We start from the raw sequence: 26,882 nt of genomic DNA, 5'->3' as shown, positions 1-26,882 counted from the left end.
CAGATTTTTTCTTGTGATTGATTTCTAATTTCATAACTATTATGGTCTGTCTTTTTTATTTTATTAAGACTAGTTTTGTGGCCTAATATATGTTCTATCCTGGAGAAAGTTCCATATGCACCTAAGAAGAATGTATATCCTGCTGTTTTTGGATTAAATGTTCTATATATATCTGTTAGGTCCATCTGGTCTAACATGTCATTCAAAGCCACTGTTTCCTTGTTGATTTTCTGTCTGGATCATCTATCCATTGATATAAATGTTGTGTTAAAGTCCCCTACTAGGGATGCCTGGGTGGCTCAGAGGTTGAGCATCTGCGTTCAGCTCAGGGTGTGGGCACGATCCCGGGTCTGGGGATTGAGTCCCACATCCAGCTTCCTGTGGGGAACCTGCCTCTCTGTCTCTCATGAATAAGTAAAAAAAATCTTTAAAAAAAAAAAAAAGTCCCCTACTATTATTATATTACTGTCATTTTTTTCCCTTTATGTCTGTTACTAGTTGCTTTATGTTTTAAGGTACTCCTATCTTGGGTGCATAGATATTTACAATTTTTGATCATCTTCTTGGATATCCCCCTTTTTGTTATATAGTATTCTTCTGTGTCTCGTTACAGTCTTTGCTTTAAATTCTATTTTCTCCAATATCAGTTTTTTTTTTTTAAGATTTTATTTATTTATTCATGAGAGACACAGAGAGAAACAGAGAGGCAGAGACACAGGCAGAGGGAGAAGCAGGCTCCATGCAGGGAGCCTGATGTGGGACTTGATTCTGGAACTCCAGGATCACACCCTGGGCTGAAGGCAGTGCTAAACCGCTGAGCCACCCAGGCTGCCCCAATATATTTTTTAGATGTTATTTATTCATGAGGGACACAGAGAGAGAGAGAGGCAGAGACTTAGGCAGAGGGAGAAGCAGGCTCCCTGTAGTGATCCTGATGTGGGACTCGATCCCTGGTCACTGGGATTATGACATGAACCAAAGGCAGATGTTCAACCACTGAGCCACCCAGGTGCCCCTCCAATATAAGTATTGCTACCCCAGTTTTGTCTTGCTTCTACTTGTATGGTAAGTGTTTTCCATACTTTCACTTTTAATCTTCATTGATCTGTCAGAAAGCAAATCACTTGACCATGCATTCCCAATATATGTATTTCTGTTTATAAATTATATATTTTTATTGTGCATCAACATATTATTACATTATACACAGAAAAAAAGCTCTTAAAAATAAAAAAGAATTAGGAAATCTAATACTTTCTCCTCTGGTGTGTGCACCCTACTGTAAAGATCATTAGTCTAGGGGTTCTTAGGTCTCAGTCAGTTTAGCACCTAGCTCTTACTTTCAGTTCAGGTCATGGTCTTGGAGTCATGAGATCAAGCCCCATATCAGGGTCCAAACCCAGTGTGCAGTCTGATTCTTCTCTCTCCCTCTGCCCCTCCCCATTTGTGTGAAATACATACATACATACATACATATCACTAATCTACTCTTTTAGGTTACTGCTAAAATTAGAGATAATATATGCTAAGCACCTGGTTCTCATAGGTGTTCAGCAAATGGCAACTATTATTTATTACAAGTGTGAAGAGCACTGTGGAGTACCATTCTTAAATTAAAAGCATTATCATAATCGTGAATAAGCTGCTAGCTCCTCCTGTTTGGAGAACCATGTGAAGGCCATTTGGAATCAAACAGAGTCAACAGGCATTGAAAAAGACCTCAAATAATTCCATTCTCTCTCTAAATTATTATTAGTTCTCAAAACAATTACTGTGTGATTGACTAATTACATAAAGCCCAGGTTTTGTGAGGAAGAAAGACCCCTCCTCCTTACTAACAAGAAGCATAACAGTTCACGATGTTGGGCATTCTTCATGGCACCTGTTCCGAACCTGCTCTAAGCCTTAACCTCTCTTGGTAGAGGACCTCACACTTGCCTAGTTGGCCTGATACCGACTGTAGAATCTCCACTGCCTTCTGCTCCACAAACACAACCTCTCTGGATTGTCAGTCTTTCTTCTCCTATAGTCCCTTGCCAGGAAAGAAGTGTCTCCCCTTTCTACCCATGTTTGTGTCTTCACTCTTATTCCAAGACGTGCCTCTACTCATTATTCCAACTTGCCCCTACATTTTTTCTCTCTATATTGATATGCTTGGAAGTGCAACAGTACCAAAATACAGGCATACCTCAATTTGTTATGCTTCATATTCACAGACACTGTGTTTTTTTTACAAAATGAAAATTTTATGGCACAAAATTTTATGGCAACTATGTGCCAGGCAAATCAGTCAGTACCCTTTTCCAACAGCATTTGCTCGCTTCACGTCTCTCTGTCATGTTTTGGTAATTCTTGCAATACTTCAAACTTTTTCATTATATTTGTTATGATGAGCTGTGATGATAATTCGCTGAAAGCCCAGATGATGATTAGCATTTTTAGCCATATACTTTTAATTAAGCTATGTATGGGATGCCTGGGTGGCTCAGCAGTTGAGCATCTGCCTTTGGATCAGGGCATGATGCCAGGAGTCCTGTGTCAGGTTTCCTGCTTCTCCTTCTGCCTGTGTGTCTGCTTCTCTGTGTCTCTCATGAATAAATAAAATCTTTAAAAAAAATTAAGGTATATATATTGTTTCTTTAGGCATAATGCTATTGCACACTAAATAGGCTACAGTATATTATAAATATACTTTTATACACACTGGGAAACCAAAATATTCATTTGACTTCCTTTATTGCAATATTCACTTTATTGCAGTGGTCTGTAACCAAACCATAATATCTCAGAGGTGTGCTTGTATGCTTCTACCAACCTTGAATTACCATCTCCTCTCTTTCCTTTGCTTCCAAAGTTTTCAATTACTAATTATATCCCCTGCTTCTATGTTCTCAGTAAACTCAGATTTTAACCCTTTTAAAAATCTAGCTCCTCTTCCCTGACCATCCTATAGAAATTCAACTCTGAGAGGTACCTGAGAGGTACCATTGTTTTACTAATAGATAAATAACTCCAAAGGTTTACTCTCATCTTCCCTCTCTTCTCCTTTCCTATGGCGCATAACATGACTAATAACCTCTTTATGAAAAAAAAAAAAAAAACTTTCCCAATTGGTTTACAGATAAAGGAATGTTTGGTTTACATTTTCTCTGCAAGAGTTTCTTAGGTTTCTTTCACTCGCTCTTCTTCGACCCCTTAAAAGTCAATATTCCTCAAGATTCTATATTTAGATTTCTTGCAGGACCACACCCATTATTATTAATTGTAACTCTATCTAGGCTATCCTGGCAGAGAAGTTATAATCCTTTCACTAGCCCCAGAATCTTTCTTTGGATCCTGAATTTTCAACTGTCTGTGAGACACCTAAGTGCTTTATCAAAATCTCAAACTTGAGGGAACCTGGGTGTCTAGTCAGCGGGGTGGCTGACTCTTAGTTTCAGCTCAGGCCTTGATCTCAGGGTCCTTGGATAGAACCCTGCATTGGGCTCTGTGATCCGTGAGGAGTCTGCTTAAGGATTCTCTCTCTCCCTCTCCCTTTCCCACTGCTTATGTGCATGCTCTTTCTGTATATGTATAAAATAAATAAATCTTTTTACAAAAATTTCAAACTTGGCACATCCAAAATTCAGATCATTTCCCCCTTGCCTCCAAAACAAGCTCCTCCTCCTGGTTTCTGTTTCTACGGATGTCAGTTACCCAGATTCACACCTCAGAATCCTTGATTTTCTCTCTCCCTTACTGTAACCTCCTACTTCAATGCTATTAACAGATACCAAATCATACAGATTCTACCTGTTGTGTTTTCTAGGCCATGCCATTATTGCTTTATCCTGCATTACTGTAAGTAACCAACTAAATAGTCTCTCCAGTTCAATCCATTATTTGGTGTACTGATACCTGATTAAGTTTATGAACATTGGGCTTCATCATTCTACGGCTCAAAAAGTATTGGAGGGACCGCACTACATACAGATTTAAGAACAAACTTCTTGCCTTAGATTTCAAAGTCCTATATAATCTGACCTCAACTTTTCCAGCACTATTTTCCACAATTTTTCTGCATATTCCCTACCCTATATCCAAATTGTAGTTCTTAAAGACCTTGTCTTCTTTAAACAATTTCATGATTTGAATTACAAGTATCAAAGCCTCCCTAACCTGGCTATCACTCCTCTGTATCCTTTGCTGCTTTTTTTGTTATTTCTCCAAATTCAAAAAATCAGAACTTCAAAGTTCAAATTCATCAAACATCTTTTCTATCTACACTTCCTCCCTAGAAACATAAATGCTGATGATCCCCAAATGTGTATCTCTAGCTCACCTAGCTCCCAGAACTTCAGACTCAAATATCCAACTATGTACCCATCATCTTCATATAGATATCAGACATGTATCTCAAACTCAACGTGCCCACACTTGAGCTCCCAATTACCTTTGCAGTCTTTCTTATCTCAATAAAGGGCAATTCCATCAGTCCAGTTACTTAGGCCAAAATCCTTGGAGTCACCTTTGATTCCTCTTTCTCCCACATCCTATTCACCAGCAAATTCTATTGGTTTCATAGTATATCCAGAATCTGACCATAGCTGACCAATTTCACTACTGTTTTGGTCCACACTACTGTACCTCTTACCTGGATTATTTGAAAATAGCCCCCTAACTGGAGACTTCACTATTTGCCCTTACCTTCTTCGGTCTAGTCTCAAAGCAGACTATAATATTCTTTATATTAGTGTTAAAATGAAAGGCAGACTATGTCACTCCTCCACCTAAAGTACTCCAATTGCTTCCTAGCTCACTCTAAAATAAAAGCCTAAATCTTTAAAATACTTCACAAGGCCTTTTATAACCTGACAGCCATCCTGCTCCCTCCACCGCCCGCATCCTCCACTGATGTCATCTCTTACTTGCTCTAACTTGCTCACTCCTCTAAAGCTACCATCTTCCTCAACACATCAAGCAAGTTTTGCATTTGCTCTTTCCCCTTCATAGATGACCTTTCATCTGGATATCTTCATAATTTCTCCCTCACTTCTTGCATTTCTGATCAAACGTCATTGTTCCAGCAAGAATTTCCCTACTGATCCTGAAATTTCATCTCTTCCCATGTTTTCTCCACAGCTCTTGTATAAGTTAGCTGTTGCCACAATAAAGATAGTAAAAACCCATCCTCAAACTAAATGGCCTAAAACAATTATTCTCATGATTCTCTGCGTCAGCTGGAACAGCTCTGCTTCATGTATGTTTATTCTGGGACTCAGCAGTGACAATAGCAGAAGCACAAGAAGGCAAGCAGGGAAACACAAAGCCTCTTAGGCTTAGATCAGAAGTTACACACTAACACTTCCATTCCATTCTATTGGCCAAACATTAAGGAGCAGGGAAATACATTTCAACCCTTTTAGTGGGAGGAACTCTAAAGTAACATGGCAAAAAGTGTAGGTATAGGAAGGCAGGAAGAACTCAGGTCAGTGATACAATCTACTGTATCATTTAACATCATCTGAAATCCCATATATTTATTTATTTGTTCACATTATCTTCTCACTAGCTACTGCATAAGGGTAGGAATTCTGTTTCGTTATTTTATCTCTAGGGACTGAAACTGAGCCCATAGTAAATACTAGATAAATATGTTGAATGGACAAATTTATCACTGATGCACGCATTCAATATGCCTACTATGTGCCAGAAGCTATGCTAAATGCTAAAAATAGGTGAACAAGGCACAGGGCAAATGTCAAGACAACAATGTAATATTTAGTGAGGATGGCAGATGGATGGACAGGCAATTATTAACAATGATAAACACAATAGTAATAAATTAGCTAACAATTATTGGGAAACCTACTATGTTCTAGGCATTGTTCCAAGGGGTATAGATGAATTAACTAATCTGCTCAACAACCTTGAGGTGGGTACTATTATCCCAGTTTCATAGAGGAGGAAAATGAAGTGCAAAGAAGTTAAATAAATCATCCAAGATCATATGGTTAATAAATATAGGAGCCAGAATTCAAATAAAAATGGCCTGACTCCAGAACCAATTTACTACATTCCTCAACAGGGAGGGTGCTATTCAGAGATTACAGATTCCTGTAATCTATTACAGAGATTCCTCTTTGCTGTGGAAGCAAAGAGGCAGACATATAACTCAACTGGGAGGTTAGGAAGTACAGTTAGGAAAGCCAGACTGAGAAAGGAATAGCTTTGTCTATCTTCTAAAAATTTTTAATCTTATCAGGAACTATCTTATTTCATCAACCTATTATCAGTGGTAAGGTGCACCTCAACTTCAGATATGAAAAATTTGAAAAAATGACCAATGACAATTTTATGATGCCTCAGATTATAAAATGCAGGTTTTACAAATTAAAATGTGAAAAAGGCAACCTGTGTGTCCTCTTGCTTTCTGCTTCCTCTATACATACATGCACGCATGCGCGTGCACACAGACACACACACACAAACACACAAACATCTGCTGCCATATATGCTAATGTAGTCTTGTCTTTTTTAGATTTGGTTTAATACTCAACGATACGACTCCCCACTACGGATAAATTTTGATGTCACCAAACCCAAGCTATGGAAATCTTTCTTTTCAAGAAGCCTTCCATATCCTGGCCTTTCCAGTATTCAGGTATATAATTCTTTTATTAACATATAGACAAAGGGGTGCCTGAGTGGCTCAGTCAGTTAAGCGTCCAACTCTTGATTTTGGCTCAGGTCATGATCTCAGGGTTGTGAGATGGAGCCCCAGGTAGGCTGCCTCGCTGGGTAAGGAGCCTGCTTAGGATTCTCTCTCTTCCCTCTCCCTCTGCCCCTCTCTCCCTCTCTTAAAAGAAATATATATATATATATATATATATATGGAATTTGAAATCATTATACTGGATAGCCAGATATGTTTTTTACCCTGAATTCTACTAGATATTCAGTCAAAAATAATATTTTTCAAACTTAGTTGAGCCCAACTCACAGTAAGAAATTACCACCATATCATGAACCAGTATATATATGTGTGGGGGAAAAAATGAACCTCATGACTTAAAAAGTACATTAGAATATATTCTTAAATGCTAGTCTCAATTCACTAAATGACTAAATTTCATGACTATTAAAACATGAAATCAAACCGCAGGGCATGATCCAGTAGAGGCTCATAAGATTAATTTAGAAGGTCCTGACCAGTGTTAAGATTTTAATAAGTGTGAAAATTGTTTAGTAAGGGTTCTATTAAATTTGTTAGCTATATATGTATCTGTGTATGTGTACAGTAAGTGTATAATATGAGGTATACTTTTTACTGTGATCCAGACCTTTCCAAAAAGAGGTTTAAAAAAAACAGTGCCCTAGAGAAATTCTTCCATGTGTCAAGGTGACATATATAAGATTTTTCATAGAAACATTGTTTATAACAGCCTAATAACTGGAATTACAGAAGGGACAAATTATGTAGAGTACATACTGGAATATTTTATAGTAGCTACACAAGTGAAACATTAATAAATCTTTAGCACTCTAAAAATGTGGATGTTATTATCTCTATTAAGGGAGAAAAGCAATCTGCATATTCACAGGATAAAATTACATAAACAGACTTGTCAAATCACTACATTGTACACCTGAAACCAATGTAACATTGTGTGTCAACTATACTTGGAAAAAAAGGCGGGGGGGGGGGGGGCGGGGGAGGGGGGCGCCTGGGTGGCTCAGTGAGCATCTGCCTTTGGCTCAGTCGGGATCCCGGGTCCTGGGATCGAGTCTTGCATCACACTCCCTGCATGGAGTCTGCTTCTCCCTCTGCCTGTCTCTGCCTCTCTCTCTGTCTCTCATGAATAAATAGAATCTTAAAAAAAAAAGAAAGAAAAAGAAAGAAAAGAAAAGAAAAAAGAAAGACATAAAGTTTACAAAACACCCAAACCAAAATAATACATTGTTTGGGGATACATAGATATGTAATAAAATCATAAATACATTTTATTAACTTGCTAATCTCCACAAACTATGATGTACACATCAGGAGGCAGTGATTTTATTCATGGCCACATCTCTATCACCTATAAAAAATGCCTGGCACATTGTAGATATATGTTGAATAAAAGTGCTAAAAAATAAATTCAAGTTGTAGCTACTTCTATGGTGAGAGAGGTAGGAAATTACACAGCACTTTAATTTCTTTGTGATATTGTACTTAAGGTGGCTCATGGGTACACTGGTATCCATTATACTATGCTCTGTATCTGAATGAATGTCTGAGATTTCACAATTTTTAAAAAGATTTAGAAAAGAATTAGAAAGTTATTCAAATTAAGTGTGATTCTTAACATTTCTTAACTATTTTCTCTTTCATAGCCAGAAGAACTAATTTACCAGCGCACAGACAAAGCGGCTGCAGCTGAGCTACAAGACAGGTCATATGATACCCTTAAATCCACATGCAATCTGTCACTAGAAGTGTAATACCAAAACTGAACAGTTCTTGGCCTGGATTAATAATTTGAGCAATTAAAACTTTAATTCATGTTTATAGAGAGATACCAAATACAGATCTGATCTCTAAATCCTGCAGCTCAAAGGGAGACCTTTGCATCAGTATGGTGTGGAACAAACAGAAGTGACCTTCAGCAATGATAGGTAGTTCTCCCAAACTTCACCTCAGGTTAGAGCTCAGCATCATGTTATTATAGGCCTTATTCAGACTTACCATAATCCTCAGCTTAATATGCCTCTTTTGTCCAATTAGTGGCTTACTGAACACTTCAGCTAGTTTATAAACCTAACACAAGGAGAAGGCTGGGAAGAGTTCCCATGATCCTCATAATCATGTAAAACAAAACTTTACTTTTCCAGTTTTGCAAATGTGGAAACCAAGGTTCAAAGAGGTCAACTTACTTGTTAAGTGTTAGAGGGGGCTTCTGAGCCGAGTCAGATCTGATTTTAAAGTCTGCCCTTTCTACTATATCAAGCTGTGTAAAGAGCAGCATGTCAAATATTCAAGGATAAATGTGACCCTTTCTAAGATATTACTAGAAAACTCCAAATTATTCTCAATTTCAAACTTTAAATAAAGCCTTACTAGAGGTACAGACCTAGAACTACTAATTCTCGGAAAAGTCTTTATTTCTTCAGATAGTTTCAGGATACTATTACTTAGACCCACATTATTTATCTACCCAACATTGATGAAGTGCACGGCAATTCAATCATACTCTTGCTCAGACTGTCTTGAAACCCAGGACAAACGTGTAATGTGCCAAATGAGACGGAGATCCTGCAGCTATTAAGCAGTGAGAAGCTGGATGGATCTCTAAATCTGTGCATTTGGTTAGGGATGCACAAGAGGCCTTAGAATTGGCAGGGTTTCAACTCAAACCTCACATCCCCTGCCATTGTTAAGTCATTTATCCTACCTCAAGCTGTCCCCACATAAGTAAAATTGGGACAAGATCCCCTCGGGAGTCACAGTTAAGATTAAATAAAAATGAACAGAAAGGATTTTCACACAGTACCTGGTAAATAAAGGCTCAACAAATGCTATTTTCCTTTATTCTGTGTTTGCCACTTAATTTTTGATATCCTGCTTTGTACCTAACGATAGGTACTGGATCTATGGGACATAAAGCTTAGTGATGATGGATATTCTAAGAACAGTCTTAAGGAAATTGAGAAAAAGAATCCTCATTAACAGAAGTCACAGCACAGGGTTAAGAATCAATATGCAGCAATAAAAGCCCTACAAATATTTAAGGCTTTCAACATAAACTACGTGTAGTGAATGACAACTCCACCCAAATCCCCACTGCATACAAACCATATCATTGTTTATAAGAGAAAAGTCAAACCAGCAAAAAATAGAGTTTTTTTTATAAACAGGATTGAAAAAATACTGAAAGAAAAAATCATGGACTGGAGGCCACGTCATCTGACTAGATGGAACAGGTACTGTACCTCCGCGCTACGACACTTCTTACCTGTGTTAGAAAGAAGTCGAGGAGAAGATGTAGAAGATGACCATAGAGCAGAGCTGCTCAAACAGCTGGGAGACTACCGGGTAAGTACAAATGGCTCTAAACTGAACCTGTGGATTTCATTTCAAATTGGAAATTGCCTGGTAATGCACTTTAGAATCAAAATACTTACTTGGCTGTCCAAATACATAGATGAAGCAGCACAGAGTAAAAGATGTAATTAAAAGTTCAAATCTCAGATTAAGCTATTATTAAACAGCAAAATGCCTCCATAAACTGAAAATGCTATAAGACTAGGCAACAAAAAATATCTTTAATAAAATGCATTGCAAGAGTATTAAATACAATTAAAACATCTGGCTATATCATATTAGAGTCAACTGTACATAAAGGTGAAACCAACCATTCTTGGTCAGTTTTAAGGATATGATTTATAATAACTGCTTCTAAAAGCTAAGAAAAACTCTCATTAGGTATGTCCTCTCCACTGCCTGTCGGTAGTGCTGTGTTCACATCATATAGCTAGATAATAAAACCTAGAATAGAGTCTCAAAACAGTAAACTTTGTTGGCTAAACAGTGTTACGTCAAGTTGGACATTTAATTTTTTTTAAAAGATTTCATTTACTTATTCATGAGAGATACAGAGAGACCGAGACATAGGCAGAGGGAGAACCAGGCTCCCTGCAGAGAGACTGGGATCACGGCTTGAGCCAAAGGCAAACGCTCAACCACTGAGCCACCCAGGTGTCCCTGGACATTTAATTCTATTCAGTGACTAAACTAGGTTTTCAAGGGTGCCTGTGTGGCTCAGATGGCTGAGTCTAATTCTTGGTTTCAGCTCAGGTCTTAATCTTAGGGTCCTGGGATGAAGCCCTGCCTTGCTCTGCGTTCAGTGCGTAGTCTGCTAGGGGATTCTCTCCTTCTGCCCCTCCCCACTCGCTGTCTTTAAAACAAATGAATAAATCTTAAAAAAAAAATGAGTTTTTCAGCTAGGATGTCATCAAGTAACAAAAAATGTATTCAAACAGGCTTGAGCTTCAAATGAAAAGAATTTATTGGCTTATTTCAGTAAAAATTAGAGGTAAGTAGCTATCAGAGCTGTACCACTCTTCTGTAAGTCTTCCCAACTTGCCCTCCTCCGTGTGATGGCACCGTCCTCAGGCTCATTTTCATGGAATAAAATGGCTGGAACAGCTCCAGGCAGGACTCACATCTGCACACATGTTGTCCAAAGCAGGAGAGCACATCTGTGTGCCATCATTCCTAGCAGGTTTCCTGGGACTCACTTTTATCACAAGCCCATAGATCAGTCACTGTGGCCATGGGATAGAATGCGTTGATTAGCATTAATCCAGATCCCTGAAATCAAGTGAGTTACTATGCAAACTAGAGACTATCAGGCAGAGGGAAGGGAACAGTGGAGGGCGGCTGGGTGCTAACAGCTGTCTTATACACCAAGTCAATACACTAACAATTGAACAAAAAAGACATTTGGCCTCCCTCCATTTTCTGTATTGCTACTACATAGCTGAATAGGAAAGCAGAACTAAATAAATGATTTCAAGGTGCAGAAGAAAGACAAGAATATTAAGAATTGCATGTGAGGAAAAAAATACAATGAAATCTTCAAGCTTCACTAATGACTACAAGTCTTGTTTTTTTTTGTTTTGTTTTTTTCCTTCAGTTCTCTGGATTTCCCCTTCACATGCCCTATTCTGAACTGAAGCCTTTAATTGAAGCAGTGTATAGCACCGGAGTACATAATATTGATGTTCCTAATGTTGAATTTGCTTTAGCTGTATATATCCACCCATACCCCAAAAATGTTTTGTCTGTCTGGATTTATGTTGCCTCCCTTATACGCAACAGGTAATTTTTTCATTGTATACTTTTTTTATCATGTAAAAACTGTAAGGTATGAGGATATTTTTAAGTGATACTGATCACATAAATTATTTGTAAATAATGAAATAAAACTATCATTATTTTCAAAATAAGTTTGTATTTAGTAGTCTGTCTTGTCTCTTGCCACTCTGACCCCACATTCCATTGAGGCTTCCCAGAGTTCCCCCTCACAGGTACCTCTGGGGGTCTTTATATGCTTCCCATCCCCCTCCTTTCCAAGTCCTGAGTGGAGGGGGTGGGGATGGCTGCTCTTGTCCATAGGCTCCGGGTCTCCAGGGAGGTTAGGAGCTGCCCAGAGCCCATCTCCTGGCCAGACCCAGCTGGTGGGATGAGTGGTTGGCCCCTATTCTGATGCAGGTTTACAAGCTCTATAAAGGTACAGTGCCTACCACTGGCCCCACTTCCAATCCCCCGGATAAAAAGCACAAGATGGGGTCAGGCTGCCTCCAGAGTTGGGTGGGGACAGAGACATCAGGCAGCCTGGGAGGGAAATGTAAAGGCGAAAATAAAAGATTTATCAAGTTATGACTGATTGTGTCATAAAAAAAAAAAAAAAACGTGGGCACCCCACATCTATGCCTTTGTACTTACCTTCTACTTGGAATGCCCTCCTTCTTTGCCTGTCCAACAGAATACCCATCATACTTTTAAGACCAAGCAAAATAACACAACTTCTCTGGGGGAAGCAGGAACAATTTTGCATTATAGAATTAACACCAAACATCTCGTAAGACCTTATCCTTTAGAAATACTGAACAAACATGCACATGTACACAAATGTGCCCATATATATCTCATATAATCCTATTAAAACAATATAGTATTGGGAGGGGGGTATGTTTAAACATCCCCCAAAGGAAAGTCATTTAAAAAACTAAGACATTGCTATGGACTAAATGTTTGTGTCTCCCACAAAATTCCTACCTTGAAACCCAAATCCCTTATGTAATGGTATTTGGAGATGGGTCCTTTGGGAGGCAATTAGGTATGAGAGTGGAGGCCTGGTGTTGGGATGAATGCTACTGTAAAAATACAGTAGAGAGCCTGCTTACTTTCTTCAGGCCATGTGTGGATACAATGAGAAGATGGCCCTCTGCAAATCAGAAAGCAAGCCCTCACCAGAAACCAGATCTGCCAGCACCTTACCCCTGACTTCTCAGCCTCCAGATATAGCAGAAGTCAGTGTCTGTTGTTTAAGCTACCCAGTGTATAGTATTCTGTTATAGCAGCCCAAACAGATTAAGACAAACACAGGTACTACCACACTAAGTCACTAAAGGTATTAAATCTATGTGCTGACATGGAAAAATGTACACAAAATAGAAATACATAAAGCAGGGTTTCTTAACACTACTGACATTCTGGGCCAAGTAATTTTTTGCTATGGAGGGCTGACCTGTTCATTAGAGGATGTTTAGCAGCATCCTTGACCTCTACCCACTACATGTCATTTGCATCCTTTCCCTCTGCCAAACTGTGACAACCAAAAATGTTTCCATACATTATCTATTTCAAATACACTTTATACATTTATCCTCTAGGGATAAACTGACTCCAGCTGAGAACATAGCTGGAATACGATCTCACTTAAAAAAACAAACAAAAAAAACCATAAAGCCAGAGGGACCAAATTAGGCAAAAACTTTCACCTTTTACTTTATTCCCCTAAGCCACCCTCTATCAGATTATATTATAATTAGGGGTTGGCATGCCTCTGATACCTCAATTAGGGACTCTTCAAGAGAGAGAGCTCAAGGACTGACCTGTAAGAGTCATTACCAGGCAATACCTCGTCATTACAGAGTACCATGCATGGACAAGTTACTTAACCTTTCTGCTATTTATTTTCCCCATATACAGAATCAAAATGATCACACTCCTAGCTTCCTCTCACAGTTTAATCAAGTCAGTATATGTAAGTATAAGATACTTAGAATACTGTCCGGCACTGAGCACCTGATGTCTGTCAGGCACCCCAAGGCAGTTCACGTAACTTGTGTTTTATTCTAAGAATGAATAATTCCAATAACTCACTAAATCAATCACAAATCCCACGGTTCTCTTCATGGAGCCTGCTTCTCCCTCTGCCTGTGTCTCTACCTTTCTCTCTCTCTCTCTCTCTGTCTGTCTCTCATGAATAAATAAAATCTTTAAAAATAAATAAAATAAACCAAGTATTTGTAGTGTTTCATTAAAGACTAACTATACCCTGAAGTTAGTGTATCAAAATTAAGTATAAATTATGTTGTCTGTCTCCCCATGCAACTAGAAGGAGAGGAAGAGTAGAGAGTAAGGATAATGAGTCTCCACATGATGATGTGCAGTCAGTGTAGTCCAAGACTGCCAGGTCTTATTTAATGGTTTGCTAATATCAAGTAGCACAGGACAAAGCAAAAAGGAGGCACCTCAATCACCTGGTACCCCTGAGGAAATTAGCTGCTCAAATTAATTAATTTAAAAGAGTAACATTTAAGTCAACTCCTGAAACACTACTGAGTCATTATAAGAATTTCTTGCCCCAATATATTCTAGTGTTTTGTGACTAAGGGAGGATAAACTTGAGTCCTCCCTCACCTGATAACTCAGGGCCAGGAGTATAGATGAGTAATTTTACTTACAATTCATGTAAATACAGCTAAGATGAAGTATGGGGCTGGGTGGACTCACTCAGAAAAATTCTTGTAGCTTGTTTTCTTGAAATAGTCCCTGATACGAATTTTTTCAAATACAGTTTATTAAACACTTAAGGAAACAAACACAGTAACTACAGGACAATCAACCTTACAAAATGAAACTTCGGACCGTAAGTGCTCCCTAAGCTTATATTTCCTTTCAAGTTCTGTAAGGGAATCAAGAAATCATTTCCTCACATCAGGTTCCCTGCATGGAGTCTGCTTCTCCCTCCGCCTATGTCTCTGCCTCTCTCTCTGTGTGTCTCTCGTGAATAAATAAAATCTTAAAAAAAAAAAAAAAAAAAGGATAAAGAAAAAATCATTTCTTACTTTGTGCTTAGGCCAGACTTTTGAAGGAGAAGGCTAGGTGCCACAGTCCCACAAAAGGCAAGACTATTTACACCTAAGAGGTACAAGCTCTGAAGGTAAGATAGTCTGCTCACACAGCTGCCTTGTCCCACACCCAGGAAACATTTTCCAAGTGTCAATTATGACAGGAGGTACAACTTCAGGAGGGCCATCCGAGAGCAGCCTCCACCCAACTCCATCTCCCCTGGAGTGTTTAATTAAAATATTAGTTGAGACTTAAAACGGGGTGGAGTCTCCTTGTTCATATTCTCATCAGATGATTATTTTTTCACCTTTATTATTATTATTTTTTTAATTTATGAGAGACACAGAGAGAGAGGCAGAGACACAGGCAGAGGAAGAAGCAGGCTCCATGCAGGGAGCCCGACATGGGACTCGATCCTCGGTCTCCAGGATCAGGCCCCGGGCTGAAGGCAGCACTAAACTACAGAGCCACCCAGGCTGCCCCTCTTTGTTCATCTTCAGACAGCTCTGTCTAAAACAAAGTCTTCTGCCTGAACTGAAACTTGTCTATCATATGTACCTTTCCTACTCTTCCTATCCCTCAATGAAACAAACAGAAGAATACCTGGGACCACAAGTAACAAGACTGCAAGATTAACTCCTCTTCCATAGCCTTGCATGCATTTCCAAAAGTAGATGGCATACTGCTCTTTTCTTCAGGACATAAAATTATATATAGCATTATGTAAAACTGACTCAAAATGTGCCTTTCTGAATGATACGTCCCCACTCCCACTGTCTTTTTACACAGCAATGAAGAAAGGCATACACATTCAAACTCTGACTATTGCATAATTAATTTCAAAAAAGGCAATTCAACTCAACAAAATTAGGTATCTAAAATTGCCAGTATCATGATTTCATGGGAGCTCAAAAGAAAATATTTAGTTCTATTTTACACTAATATAATCCTGAATTGAGGTTTCTAATGAAATCAAAACACCAAAAAATTTATTTGGTAAAGTCCTCAAAGTAGGTTTTATTGATACATTTCTTCAAATGATTGTGGAATTTTTAAAAATCCCTCCCAAATTTGACAATTTAGGGACAGTGGCAGGAACCAAGAGTATTTGAAGAAAGCAAATACAAATACATTGGTACTTTGCCAGCTCACTGAGCTAACACCAAGAAGCCAATTTATTCTATTTTCTTAAAGAACCTTATATGTGGGTATGTTTGAATTGGCCCTCTGATAATTGTTCAAATAAAGGAAACATTATGGAAAAAAGACTGGTTTTCAAATGTGCAATCTCTGAAAATAAAACTTCAAAAATGTATGTTTGAAAAGATCTGCAAAGCTTGGTACAGTGTTTATATATAAAGAGAACCAATAATCCCCATTGACTTTAAAACTCAATCTAAAAAATACTTTAAATGGCATGGCATTAGTGACATTCTTTTCAAAGCATTCCATTTAAAAGAAAACTGATAAAACTGTTCTCACCCTCATGAAAAGATCTAATCCCTTTCTAAAACAAAAATATGATTTGCAAGAGAAACAACACTGTACAATTGACTGGTAAATTAAGATTTCTGAGACTGTAAGAAATGGGGCCAAAACAAGTCACACTCAAAAAGGGATGGTTAACACAAGAAATGTGCTATAAGTAAAGTGCATGAAAGGAAGCCTGCTCAGCTAAATGAAGTAGACAAAGGTCAGGAGTCAAGGGTCATTCGCCAGAGCGGCAGCAGGCTCGAAAACCACACTGCAAATTCTGGCATCCGCTGGCGGTATCAGCATGAGGACCTGTATAAAAACAGAAAAGTGTGAAAGGAGGAAATTTCTTAGAGATCACATGAAAGAGCTAAGACATTTGACTTTTTTTTTTACTAGCAATACATTTGTAACACAGAAGTAAAATGTCCCAATGAGTGTATAAAAATTAGACACAAATATAGCCAACAGCAGCTCTACTGGTCCAAAAGCTAAATGAAAGAAGAGAAAGAAACGATTTTTTGGCAACAATCTCACAAAACAAAAACCTAAGACAAAAAGAAACTCACAGAAACAAGACTGTCAGGCTTACAAACAGATTTCTTATACTCCGAACATCTTTACTAAAAATATACTTAAGACAAAAACAGCTCCCTCCATAGATCAGCTAAAGAATCCAGTATTGAGAGCAATTACAAAAACATTACAGTCAAAACTTGAAAAAAATTATATAGACATAGAGTGAATGTGTTTTCCATATTTTTATTTATAACATTTGCAGCTGAAATAAATGGCTAGGGTTAAGTGAAATTATCTTCTAGCATTAAGTATATAATGAATGATTAGCTAAATAAACAAACCTAAGACATAATAAAAATTGTGATTCAATAATAAAAGAAGAATGCAACTCTATGGAATAACTGACATTTTATCCCATTCACATTATGCTGCCCAGACACTAGATAAAAGATCGATTAGGGAACACAGCTGAGAATTAGGAAATATCAAAGAAGAGATATTGCACATAAGCAAATGTTAAGTTCTCTGAATAAATCACAGTTTTCATCAAGGCAGGCAAATGTGCAAAAGGATGTTTTAACCATACCAAAGCCTGTCAGTATGTATGCACCATGAACAAATTAAGAGCAGCTGATTCCTTTTCTACTCATCAATTAGAAACAAAATCCTTGCATTTGTGATATGTACGAATCATACAAAAAGTACATGAAGTATAATTTTATAGGCTATGTCAAATGGATTATAACTGAAAAATCAGAGTTTAACTCAGAAGCTATTTTAAATGAGCTTTGTTTTTTAAAAGTAGCAGTCCACTGGAAAAGAAGGCATCTGTGTTAATACCATCCTAACGAAATGGCTATTTGCAATGAAATGCACAAAACACTTATTTCCCAGAATTGTTCCCTGTATTCCTGAAGTGGCACACACAAAATACTAAGGGCAGGCTTCTTAGGGTATATAACCATTGAAATATAATGTTCATGTATTTCAATAAAGAAATGATAATATATCTTTAAGTAAAAAAAGAAACTAATGAACTTTACAAGCATATGTAGGACTGCAATAGGTTAGGACTTCATTTAATTTCAAAAACGTATGTTTAATTTTATTTTTTTTGTTGTTGGTTTTTTTTTTTTCGTATGTTTAATTTTAAAATAGATGTGATGCCTGGGATATGGGGAGCAGGTATGGGAGTGGGCAATGGAAGAAAACTGGCCACACTTTTTATAACTGCCAAACCAAATATTACGTGAGGCTTCATTAAATTCTATGTTTATACGTTTAAAATTTTCCATAACAAAAAGCTTAAAATTTCAAATATAAAGCCGAACTACCACAAGCCCATTTTTATTTAATCAAAATTAAAATCTATTTTTAAAATGAAAAGTTGAATGTGTCAAATATTTAAAATTCACAAAGTAGTATTTGTCATTAGGTTTCCTTAAAATAAAACTCAAGGTTAGTCATCTTAACCAAAATCAAAGTAGAATGTCCTAGTACATATCATATTTATTAGAAATGTCCTCATAAGGAACCCTGTAGTTTGAAACTACTCCTCTACTGTCAACCTCTGGACCAGGTTTTCCTTTCTAAGCATATTTTCAGCTTTTTCCCTACACACTACTCAACCCTCCATGCCAACTCTTCTTAGCTTGCCTTTCTGCACTGCTTAAACTGGTTCCTGCTCTGACAATCACCTAGTGTCCTTCTTCAAGACCAAATACCCTGCCTGACACTCACTCAGTCCCTGGATGAAATGCTTGAACTGGTGGATTTGGCAAAAATGTATTTCTCAGTATGGAATTCTACTCCAATTTTTTAAAAAGGGAGAAGAGGAAAGAGACATGGAGATTTTTAGACAATTTTCTAACTAAAACTCCCTAAAATACTTTAAAATTTCTATATTCCTATTTTTTAAAAGGACAGAGAGATAAGGAAGAAACCTTTACACTGAATTCAACTATGACCTGGGAAAAATCCTAAGCGATGGCTGAAAGCAATTCAAGTGAAGTATGCTACTAGTTTTAAGGCAGGAAATACAAGGGAGCCTCAAAGGAGCCAACAGGACCAAGGAAGCTATTCTAGAGATTCCTATTTTTCCAAATATTCACACATTCACACAGCTAGTCACCATCCTCCCCAAAAGATAGGCTCAGCAACCTCAGAGCCACCCTGGCCACTTCATCACTCTTTGGTCTCAAAGTCTAAAGGATGGTAATAGGGGTAACAGGAGAACAAAAATGTACGAATAAAATCAGGTGTCCCATATTAGGTTGAAAGTAACCTAATCCTGCTCATCTATCAACATCTTATTAATATCACAAAACAAATTCCTCACTCACAATGATATAAAATATGACCCCTCCTTCAGATATGCACAAGAATATCTGAGTTTTTAAGTATAGAGTGAAGAGAGGGAATTAATACATCAGTATTTTCAAATCTGACAGTAGGATCTATCTAGAGAAGTCTATGAGGATTTAAACAGTAACTATGCTACTAACTCAAAACTAATTCCACCTGAAGGTCGATTACAGACCAGGTGCGTCTGATCCTAAGAGTCAGAAACAGTGAGGGAGATTTTACTCTATTAAAGGACTGGGGCAAAGCAAAAGTGAAGACAACCACTGTTTTTAATGTAGGTTAGTCTCATATTGTAGAGAACAGCAATTTCCAAAGCACAAAAATTGTAAGCCATGTTAACAGTGAGACTTCGGTGTCACAGAAGGACTGCTGAGAACAGGGATTAAGTGGACAACAGAAAGGGAGGAGGCATTGGACAGGAACAGGGCTACACTCTCTCATGGGTTATCTGCCCAGGATCTCCAGCACACAGCTGCGCTTCCAGACACTGACAACTCAAAAGGTCATTCCCTTTCAATATCTGACTCATCACCTGCAAATGTCTACCTCAGAGAATAGAAAATTCAAGTGGTTCTAATACTTGAGGGCTAAATTACATTAAAGAATAAGAAGGAAAATAGGAAAACAAAATTAGCATAATCATTAAATGTTTAAAGGCACGGTAAAAATAAATTTGTAAGAAAGCATTTTTTAAATATTACATAAAAAGAGCTATAATGTTAACTATAAGTTATTTTCCCAAATTTTTATTATTGATTTGTTTTTCCTGAATTTTAAGCATATTATTTATGCTGTATATCTGCACTTACCTTCACTTACCTTTAATTCCTCTTTAACTTAAATTAGAAACATAAGAGAGCAAATCATCTGAGACTGTGTCACCTCCAGAACTATGAACTAATCTATCTTAATTCATAAATTATACAGACATTGAAATGCAAATCAGTACAAAAAGTTTATTTGCTATCACTGTTCAAGTGTTCTTCAGAGCTCCAAAACTGTGTGACTCCATTTAACACTTCTTAAATGACAAAGAAGTTTTCAATCTTATGGCAAAGAAGCCTTTCCATGTTTAAATCTTAACTTTATCAATCAAATAACAAATTTAAATGTAATGAGGAATCATAAAGAATAAAACTGGCATTTTTTAATCAGTGCTTAGTACAGTATTTTGCTCACAGTAGATATTATTTGAATATCTGATACTAACTCCTCTAAAATCTCTCCTAGCACTTAGGAAACAGGTCATTCTGCTTTACTTATCTATCATTCATTATTTACTTAATGAATATTGTTTACCAGTATTTACTTCTTTTAGTTAGAAATCTAGGAGCTAAGTATACTAAGCTTTTTTTGACAAATATATTCTTAGTTAAGTATGACTCAAATATTTAAAATATCGTTTGTCCCTAAATATGCTCCCTATTATTCTAAGACTATGTATAAAACATTTTAACTACTTTCAGAAAAAAATAAAAATAAGAAGAAGAAGGGGGCCCCTTAAGCAGTCATTAAGTATTTATTATACAAATGGAGCTGTAGTAAAAGATACTGGGATCAATTGAGTCATCTTGAAAACTGGATACAATGCCACTTTATTCTAATACTTCTTAGGTTGTCCATATGTCCTTTTAAGGAAAAAACTCTATCAGAGTATTACTTTAAGAGCAAATGGCTGGAACTCTAGAACACAAGTTAATATGACAAGTCGCCTAAACTTTAAAGGATTTCCATTTCCCCAAAATCATGTTTTAAAAAGCTGTAAAAGGAGACTTAATATTGAGTTATACAAGCCCTGCCAATTTTCTTTCAAATCTTTCAAAGTCAAATATCTTCATTAAAATCCACTTTTTGAAAATTATCACTCATTTATCAAAAAAAATGGCATTCAACAAAAGGAATGTAGCAGCTCCTTTGGAACAGTTTAATATTTATATATTCAAAACCAGTTAAGATGAAATGAATTCTAATATCCTAACAAAATGCAAAAGGTTTTAAGCATTTAACTTATCCCATCACCTAAATTATTTCAGGAAGTTTTCAAAATTACACAAGCAAAACAAGTAGATCATAAAAATGAACTGAAATCCAATCTCTCCCATCCTGTAACATCTATATACCCAAAAGAGAATCTAATCAATTTGGTCACATTTATTCCCACAAGCATAACCTATGCTGAAATCAATTACAGATCATTCAAGTGCAACATACAAATAAGAGGTTTTTCTTATAAAAATAACTGCTTACCAGTTACTTTTCATAATATGTCCTATAAGTCTTAAGAAGTATAATACTGTCCTACAATGACATGACTGTACATTACAAAAAAAAAAAAAAAAAAAACCCCTCCCACCCAAATGCACTGTATCTACAAAAGCAGCAAATGGCTCATGGAAGCAAACTTTATTTTTGTATGCTTAGCAGGTTGCAACTAAAATTATGCTCATCTTCATCATTCCTGGATCATAATACACTGAAAGCCAGAGAGAGTAAAGAGATGCTCCTATTTAGTGTGCTACTTCCAGAACAAGGGAGGTCATCTCCTGCATCACCTATGTGACGACAGAAATAAAAGGGCTGCAATCTCCTGTCCCTTTATACGTATTTAATGAAAACCTAATCTCCAGAAATAGGAATTTGCTAACTTCTCTGCCTACAAATGTGTCATTAAAGAGACCATTCCTCTAGTCTTCCTGATTCCTGTCAATTGTTTTCCCTGAGAGAAACTCAGGTGATCTTGTCATCTTAAGATGACTCAGGCTTTCAAAGAAAACAGTATACGGTGTAAAAAGACAGATACATAAGAGAATCTGAACGATGTAAATGTTTTTCCAATTATAATACAGGGGGTTGATTTGCTTACTAATAACTGAGGAGCAGCTTTTTATGTTTCTAGAAACTTCAGTTTCTATCACTATCAAAATCCCAAAAGGGCACTGTATATACCTTGAAAAAACATGCAGCATGCCCACTACCGGGTAGGGGTAAGTTTAAGAAATAAAACAATCAAAAAATATTTACCTGATGATTGTTATAACATGTTCAGGAATCAATCTCCAAAATACTGTAGGAATTTTAGTCCTGTCTAAAACATCTCAGCTTCTTCCCCAACACCACAAACACACACACACACACACACACACACACACACACACACACACCACCTCAATCTTCCATGAGATTGATTTGAAACCACACCCAGGATCCCCAACAAGTTCGCATTACCAAAGTCTTCTCTTCTCAATTACATTTTTTCAAAGTTGTGCTACAAAAAAACTGAGTCATCATATCCCTAAGAAACTGGTATATCTAGAACAATACCTCTAAATTGCTGAGTGCTATATCTCTCTAAAATAATTTCCCAAAATTTTATAAAAATTTAGTATTTCTACAACTTGCCATTTTAGGATTTATTATGATATATCCCAAAAATCTGGCAGAATATATATGTGAAATACCTATCTGCAAGAAAAACTTACCTTCATAGAAGCTAATTAATGAAAACATGTGATTTTTAAATTTTATCAAGTGTAAAGAAATACCTCTGAAAGCAAAACGATTTGGTAATCAGAAATCTAGAAAATTAAACAGAAACCCTAAGAATCATCAGAACTGCCAAAAATTTTTGAATCCATTCCTTCAAAATTATCTCATTAAGAGACATTACCGTTAATGTTGTCACAGTAGTAAAAGTATTCATCATTTAGAGAAGGACATGCCGAAACCAAATCCTGCAGGCCTGCACCAGTTACAGTAAGACAACCGGAGAGATTAAGGTGCTCCAAATAAGGCAGCCCTCCTCCCAGAGTCAAAACCCTGTAAGAAAAGCAATCCAACAATGAGAATGTATTAATCTATGAAAATTTATGTTTTCCTATGGCCTACTGGACCACTATTCATAAATCTTTCAATTTGGTAATGAGGAAATTCAAGAATTTCTATAAAACATGGTCAGCTAACCTCATCCTAAGGCAGCAATACAATTAACTAAGGAAAACTTCCTGTATTTTTCCTAATGACATTCCATAAACAATGAAATTTCTCTTCATAAGAACATTACACCAACTCAACTCTTAGAAATTCTGAATCTTTTGGAACTGTAATCTTCATTTTCCTACAGGCTGTCTAAGTGAAAATCATCAAGAAAATTCCTGACGAGTTTTGGCAGTTCCTCAGAGTTAAGAGAGTTAGCATATGACCCAAAACTTCCTCTCCGGGTATACACCCAAGAGAACTGAGACATATGTTCACATGATAACTTGCAAACAAATGTTCATAGGAGCAGCATTCATAATAGCCAAAAAAGTGGAAACAATTCAAATTTCAATTGATTAAAATGAATGGATAAACATTATATAGCCATAAACTTACTGATACATGTTTCCACATGGAGGAACTTGAAAGCATTTTCACTAAGTGAAAAGGGCCAGACACAAAAGGCTACATATTGCATGACTCTATTTATATGAAATATCCAAAACAGAATAGATATAGAGACAGAAAGATTGGCAGTTGCCAGGGCCTGGGGCAAAGAGGAATGAGGACTAACCGCTAAAGAGCAGAGGGTTTCCTTATGGTATGATGAAAATGGTTCTGAATTAGTGGATGATGCCAGCCAACCTTGTAAATCTACTAAAACCACTGATCTGTATACTTCGAAAGGATGAATTTAATGGTAGTGAATTACATGTTGGTAAAAATGAAAACCTAATGGCATATCCTAGAAGAATAAAAACATTAATATAAATAGATTATAATGAGAAGTTAGCTAAAATGACAAAGGCAGAGCTGAAAATATCAACAATAAAATTGGGAATATCAGTTTTCTGTAAAATATTTAAAGCAATAATACTACAGCAAAAATGTGAAAACTGGAACAGCCTATCTTAAGAGGGATGCCAAGAGACTAACAATACAATAAATTTTGTTTAAAAATTTAACATGATTGTGCAGGTACACGAAAATTAGGAAGTAGGGACGCCTGGGTAGCTCAGCAGTTGGGCCTCTGCCTTCAGCTCAGGGCATGATCCTGGGGTCCCAGGATGGAGTCCCACATTGGCTCCCTGTAGGGAGCCTGCCTTTTCTCCCTCTGCCTGTGTCTCTCACGAATAAATAAATAAAATCTTGGAGAAAAAAAAAAAAGGAAAATTAGGAAGTAAAGTTAATAAGCAAAAATATATAAATTATTGAGATATTTTAAACTATGGAAATATTTATATATTCAGTGAAGGACTGTTGACTAGCAAAGACTAGGAGGGAAGATTTTAAAATTTTGTAACTGCATGCTTAAAAAATGCAATTTATCTACTGAAAACAACTTATCAGGGAACCTGAGTGGCTCTGTCGGTTGAGTGTCTGACTCTTGATTTCAACTAAGGTCATGATCCCAGGGTTGTGGGATCAAGCCCGTGTCAGCCTCCACACTCAGTAGGAAGTCTGCTTGGGATTCTCTATCTCCCTCGCCCTCTGCACCTCCCCCACTCTCACATGTACACACTCACTCTAATAAATAAATAAATCTTAAAAAAAAATAAACACAACTTATCAAAACCCCAAGCCCCAAGAGATTTAAATGCATACTCCCCTTACATTTTGACTGAAAAAAAAAAAATTAATTTAAATTGATTTTTCTTTTAAATCATAAGTTTCCTTGATCCATGCCTTCAAATTTCAAATTAACACCAGTAACAGTTCAGAACTTCAGTGGCTTGACTGGGCCACAGCAGCTAAAGACAGTGGTCTTGAAAGGAAGACAATACAATGTTTAAAGATAATTCTTTTTTTTCTATGAAGTTGAATAGCTCATAATAAGAAATAAAACAGCTTTTAAAAAGAAGCCTGGGGACACCTGGGTGCCTCAATCAGTGAAACCTTCCACTCTTGATCTCAGCTCAGGTCTTGATCTTAGGGTTGTGAGTTCAAGTCCCATGCTGGGCTCCATACCTTGGGCATGGAGCCTACTTTAAAAAAATAAAAAAGTGGTTTCAGGGCATCTGGGTGGCTCAGTCAGTTGAGTGTACTCTTGGTTTCAGCTCAGATTATGATCTCAGGATCTTCTCTCTCTTTCCCTCTTCCTACCCCTCCCCCTGCTCACAAGCATCAACTCACTCACTCTAGATAAATAAAACATACATACATATAATCTTTTTTTAAAAAGATTTATCTATTCACTTTGAGAGAGAGTGTGCATGAGTCGGTGGGGGGCAGAAAGAGAGACTCTCAAGCAGACTGCCTGCTGAGTGTGGAGTCCAATCTCATGACTCTGAGATCATGACCTGAGCCAAAATCAAGATGCTCAAATGAATGAGCCACCCACGGGCCCCTAAATTAATAAAATATTAAAAAAAAAAAAGTGGTCTGAAAGATCTCAGAAGGTATCTCAATGCAGAGACTGCTCCATTTCTTAAAATTTAAGAATTTTCAGCACACAGAAGACAGACTGCATGGAATAGAAAACTTCGTATCACAAGTATACTTGAAGAAACCACTTGTGCAGTCACTGCCCTCACTAACATTAATGGGAAATCAAAGTCAAAAATAAATATGCAAAATTATACAGAAGGGTGCTGATGGGGGGGAGGAGGAAAGTCCAAAAAGGCTTCCTATAAAAAGGGACATTTATTCTTTTTTTAAAAAGATTTTATTTATTTATTCATAAGAAACACAGAGGCAGAAACATAGGCCGAGGGAGAAGCAAGCTCCCCCCACAGGGAACCTGATGTGGGACTTGATCCCCAAACTGGGATCATGCCCTGAGCCAAAGGCAGACACCCAACTGCTGAGCCACTCTGGCATCCCAAGAAGGGGCATTTAAACTGTGATAGAAACGAACAGACATTAGCCAATAATGTATATTACAGACAGAGCAAATACAAATGTCTAAAGATGAGATCTATGGTGCCTTGGAGAAAGAGAATTATTGAGTATGGCTAGAGAAAGGATGGCTCTGTGTGTGTGTGTGTGTGTGTGTGTGTGTGTGTGTGTGTGTGTGTGTGTGACATTTACCTGTTTGTTGTCTTTTTGTGGCAGGGGTGACGATGTGACCAAATAAAAATTTATAGAGATTTAAGGGACATAACAAGATATAAACTACAAAGGTAAGCAAAGGCCAAAAATTTGGACTTAACCAAAGTGCAACAAAACTCACTAAAAAGTTTAAGTAGAAGAGTAATAATAAGTAATAAGAAATGCATTCTAAGAAGATCACTCTCATCTTTTGTCATCAATGCCCAAGTATGTCAGGCACATGCCTAAACAGTAAAATACAGAACAAATATAGGTTCTGCCCTCAACAAGGGAAAGAAACATTAAAAAAATTATTGACAATATATGCAGTAAGAAAAAAAAAAAAAATGCAGTAAGATGGTGTTACAGAAATTATACAAGTTATAGAAAAATATTACAGACCAGGGAATGATTCACAAGTAGTAATCTTTAAAAAATAGAAAAAAATCCAGAACCCAATAATATATGATTGTATAATTCACACTATGTGGTATTAACTGGAAAAACTACTAGACAAAGAATCAAGAAAAAAAAAATCAATCAATAGAAACAGACCAATAAATGATAATGGTGGAATTAGTAGACAATGACTTTAAAACAGCTTTTATATTTTGAATATGCTCAAGGATTTAAA

The 26,882-nt window shown here is 36.9% G+C and overlaps 2 protein-coding genes across 7 annotated transcripts in view; one reads left to right on the top strand and one right to left on the bottom strand.

Annotated features, from left to right (window-relative positions):
• CC2D2A (coiled-coil and C2 domain containing 2A) overlaps nt 1-11,970 on the top strand; it is a 136,768-nt gene extending 124,798 nt beyond the window's left edge. For all 4 annotated transcript variants that reach the window (XM_041751338.1, XM_041751336.1, XM_041751339.1 and 1 more), the window contains 4 exons: nt 6,521-6,643; nt 8,359-8,417; nt 9,880-10,057; nt 11,661-11,970. In XM_041751338.1, coding sequence (XP_041607272.1) covers nt 6,521-6,643; nt 8,359-8,417; nt 9,880-10,057; nt 11,661-11,849 — 549 coding nt within the window. In that variant the 3' untranslated portion in view covers nt 11,850-11,970. The remainder of the gene's footprint in view (nt 1-6,520; nt 6,644-8,358; nt 8,418-9,879; nt 10,058-11,660) is intronic.
• A 3,914-nt stretch (nt 11,971-15,884) lies between these two features.
• Nucleotides 15,885-26,882, bottom strand: part of FBXL5 (F-box and leucine rich repeat protein 5) — a 46,324-nt gene continuing 35,326 nt past the window's right edge. For all 3 annotated transcript variants that reach the window (XM_041751341.1, XM_041751340.1, XM_041751342.1), the window contains exons 10-11: nt 22,911-23,059; nt 15,885-16,672 (exon numbers count right to left, since the gene is read on the bottom strand). In XM_041751341.1, the coding sequence (XP_041607275.1) occupies nt 16,596-16,672; nt 22,911-23,059 (226 nt within the window). In that variant the 3' untranslated portion in view covers nt 15,885-16,595. The remainder of the gene's footprint in view (nt 16,673-22,910; nt 23,060-26,882) is intronic.

The sequence above is a fragment of the Vulpes lagopus genome, chromosome 4 (assembly GCF_018345385.1).
Source record: "Vulpes lagopus strain Blue_001 chromosome 4, ASM1834538v1, whole genome shotgun sequence".
NCBI classification, from domain to species: Eukaryota; Metazoa; Chordata; class Mammalia; order Carnivora; family Canidae; genus Vulpes; species Vulpes lagopus.
The sequence above is the reverse complement of the archived record's forward strand: the minus strand, read 5'-3'. Positions and strand labels throughout refer to the sequence as shown.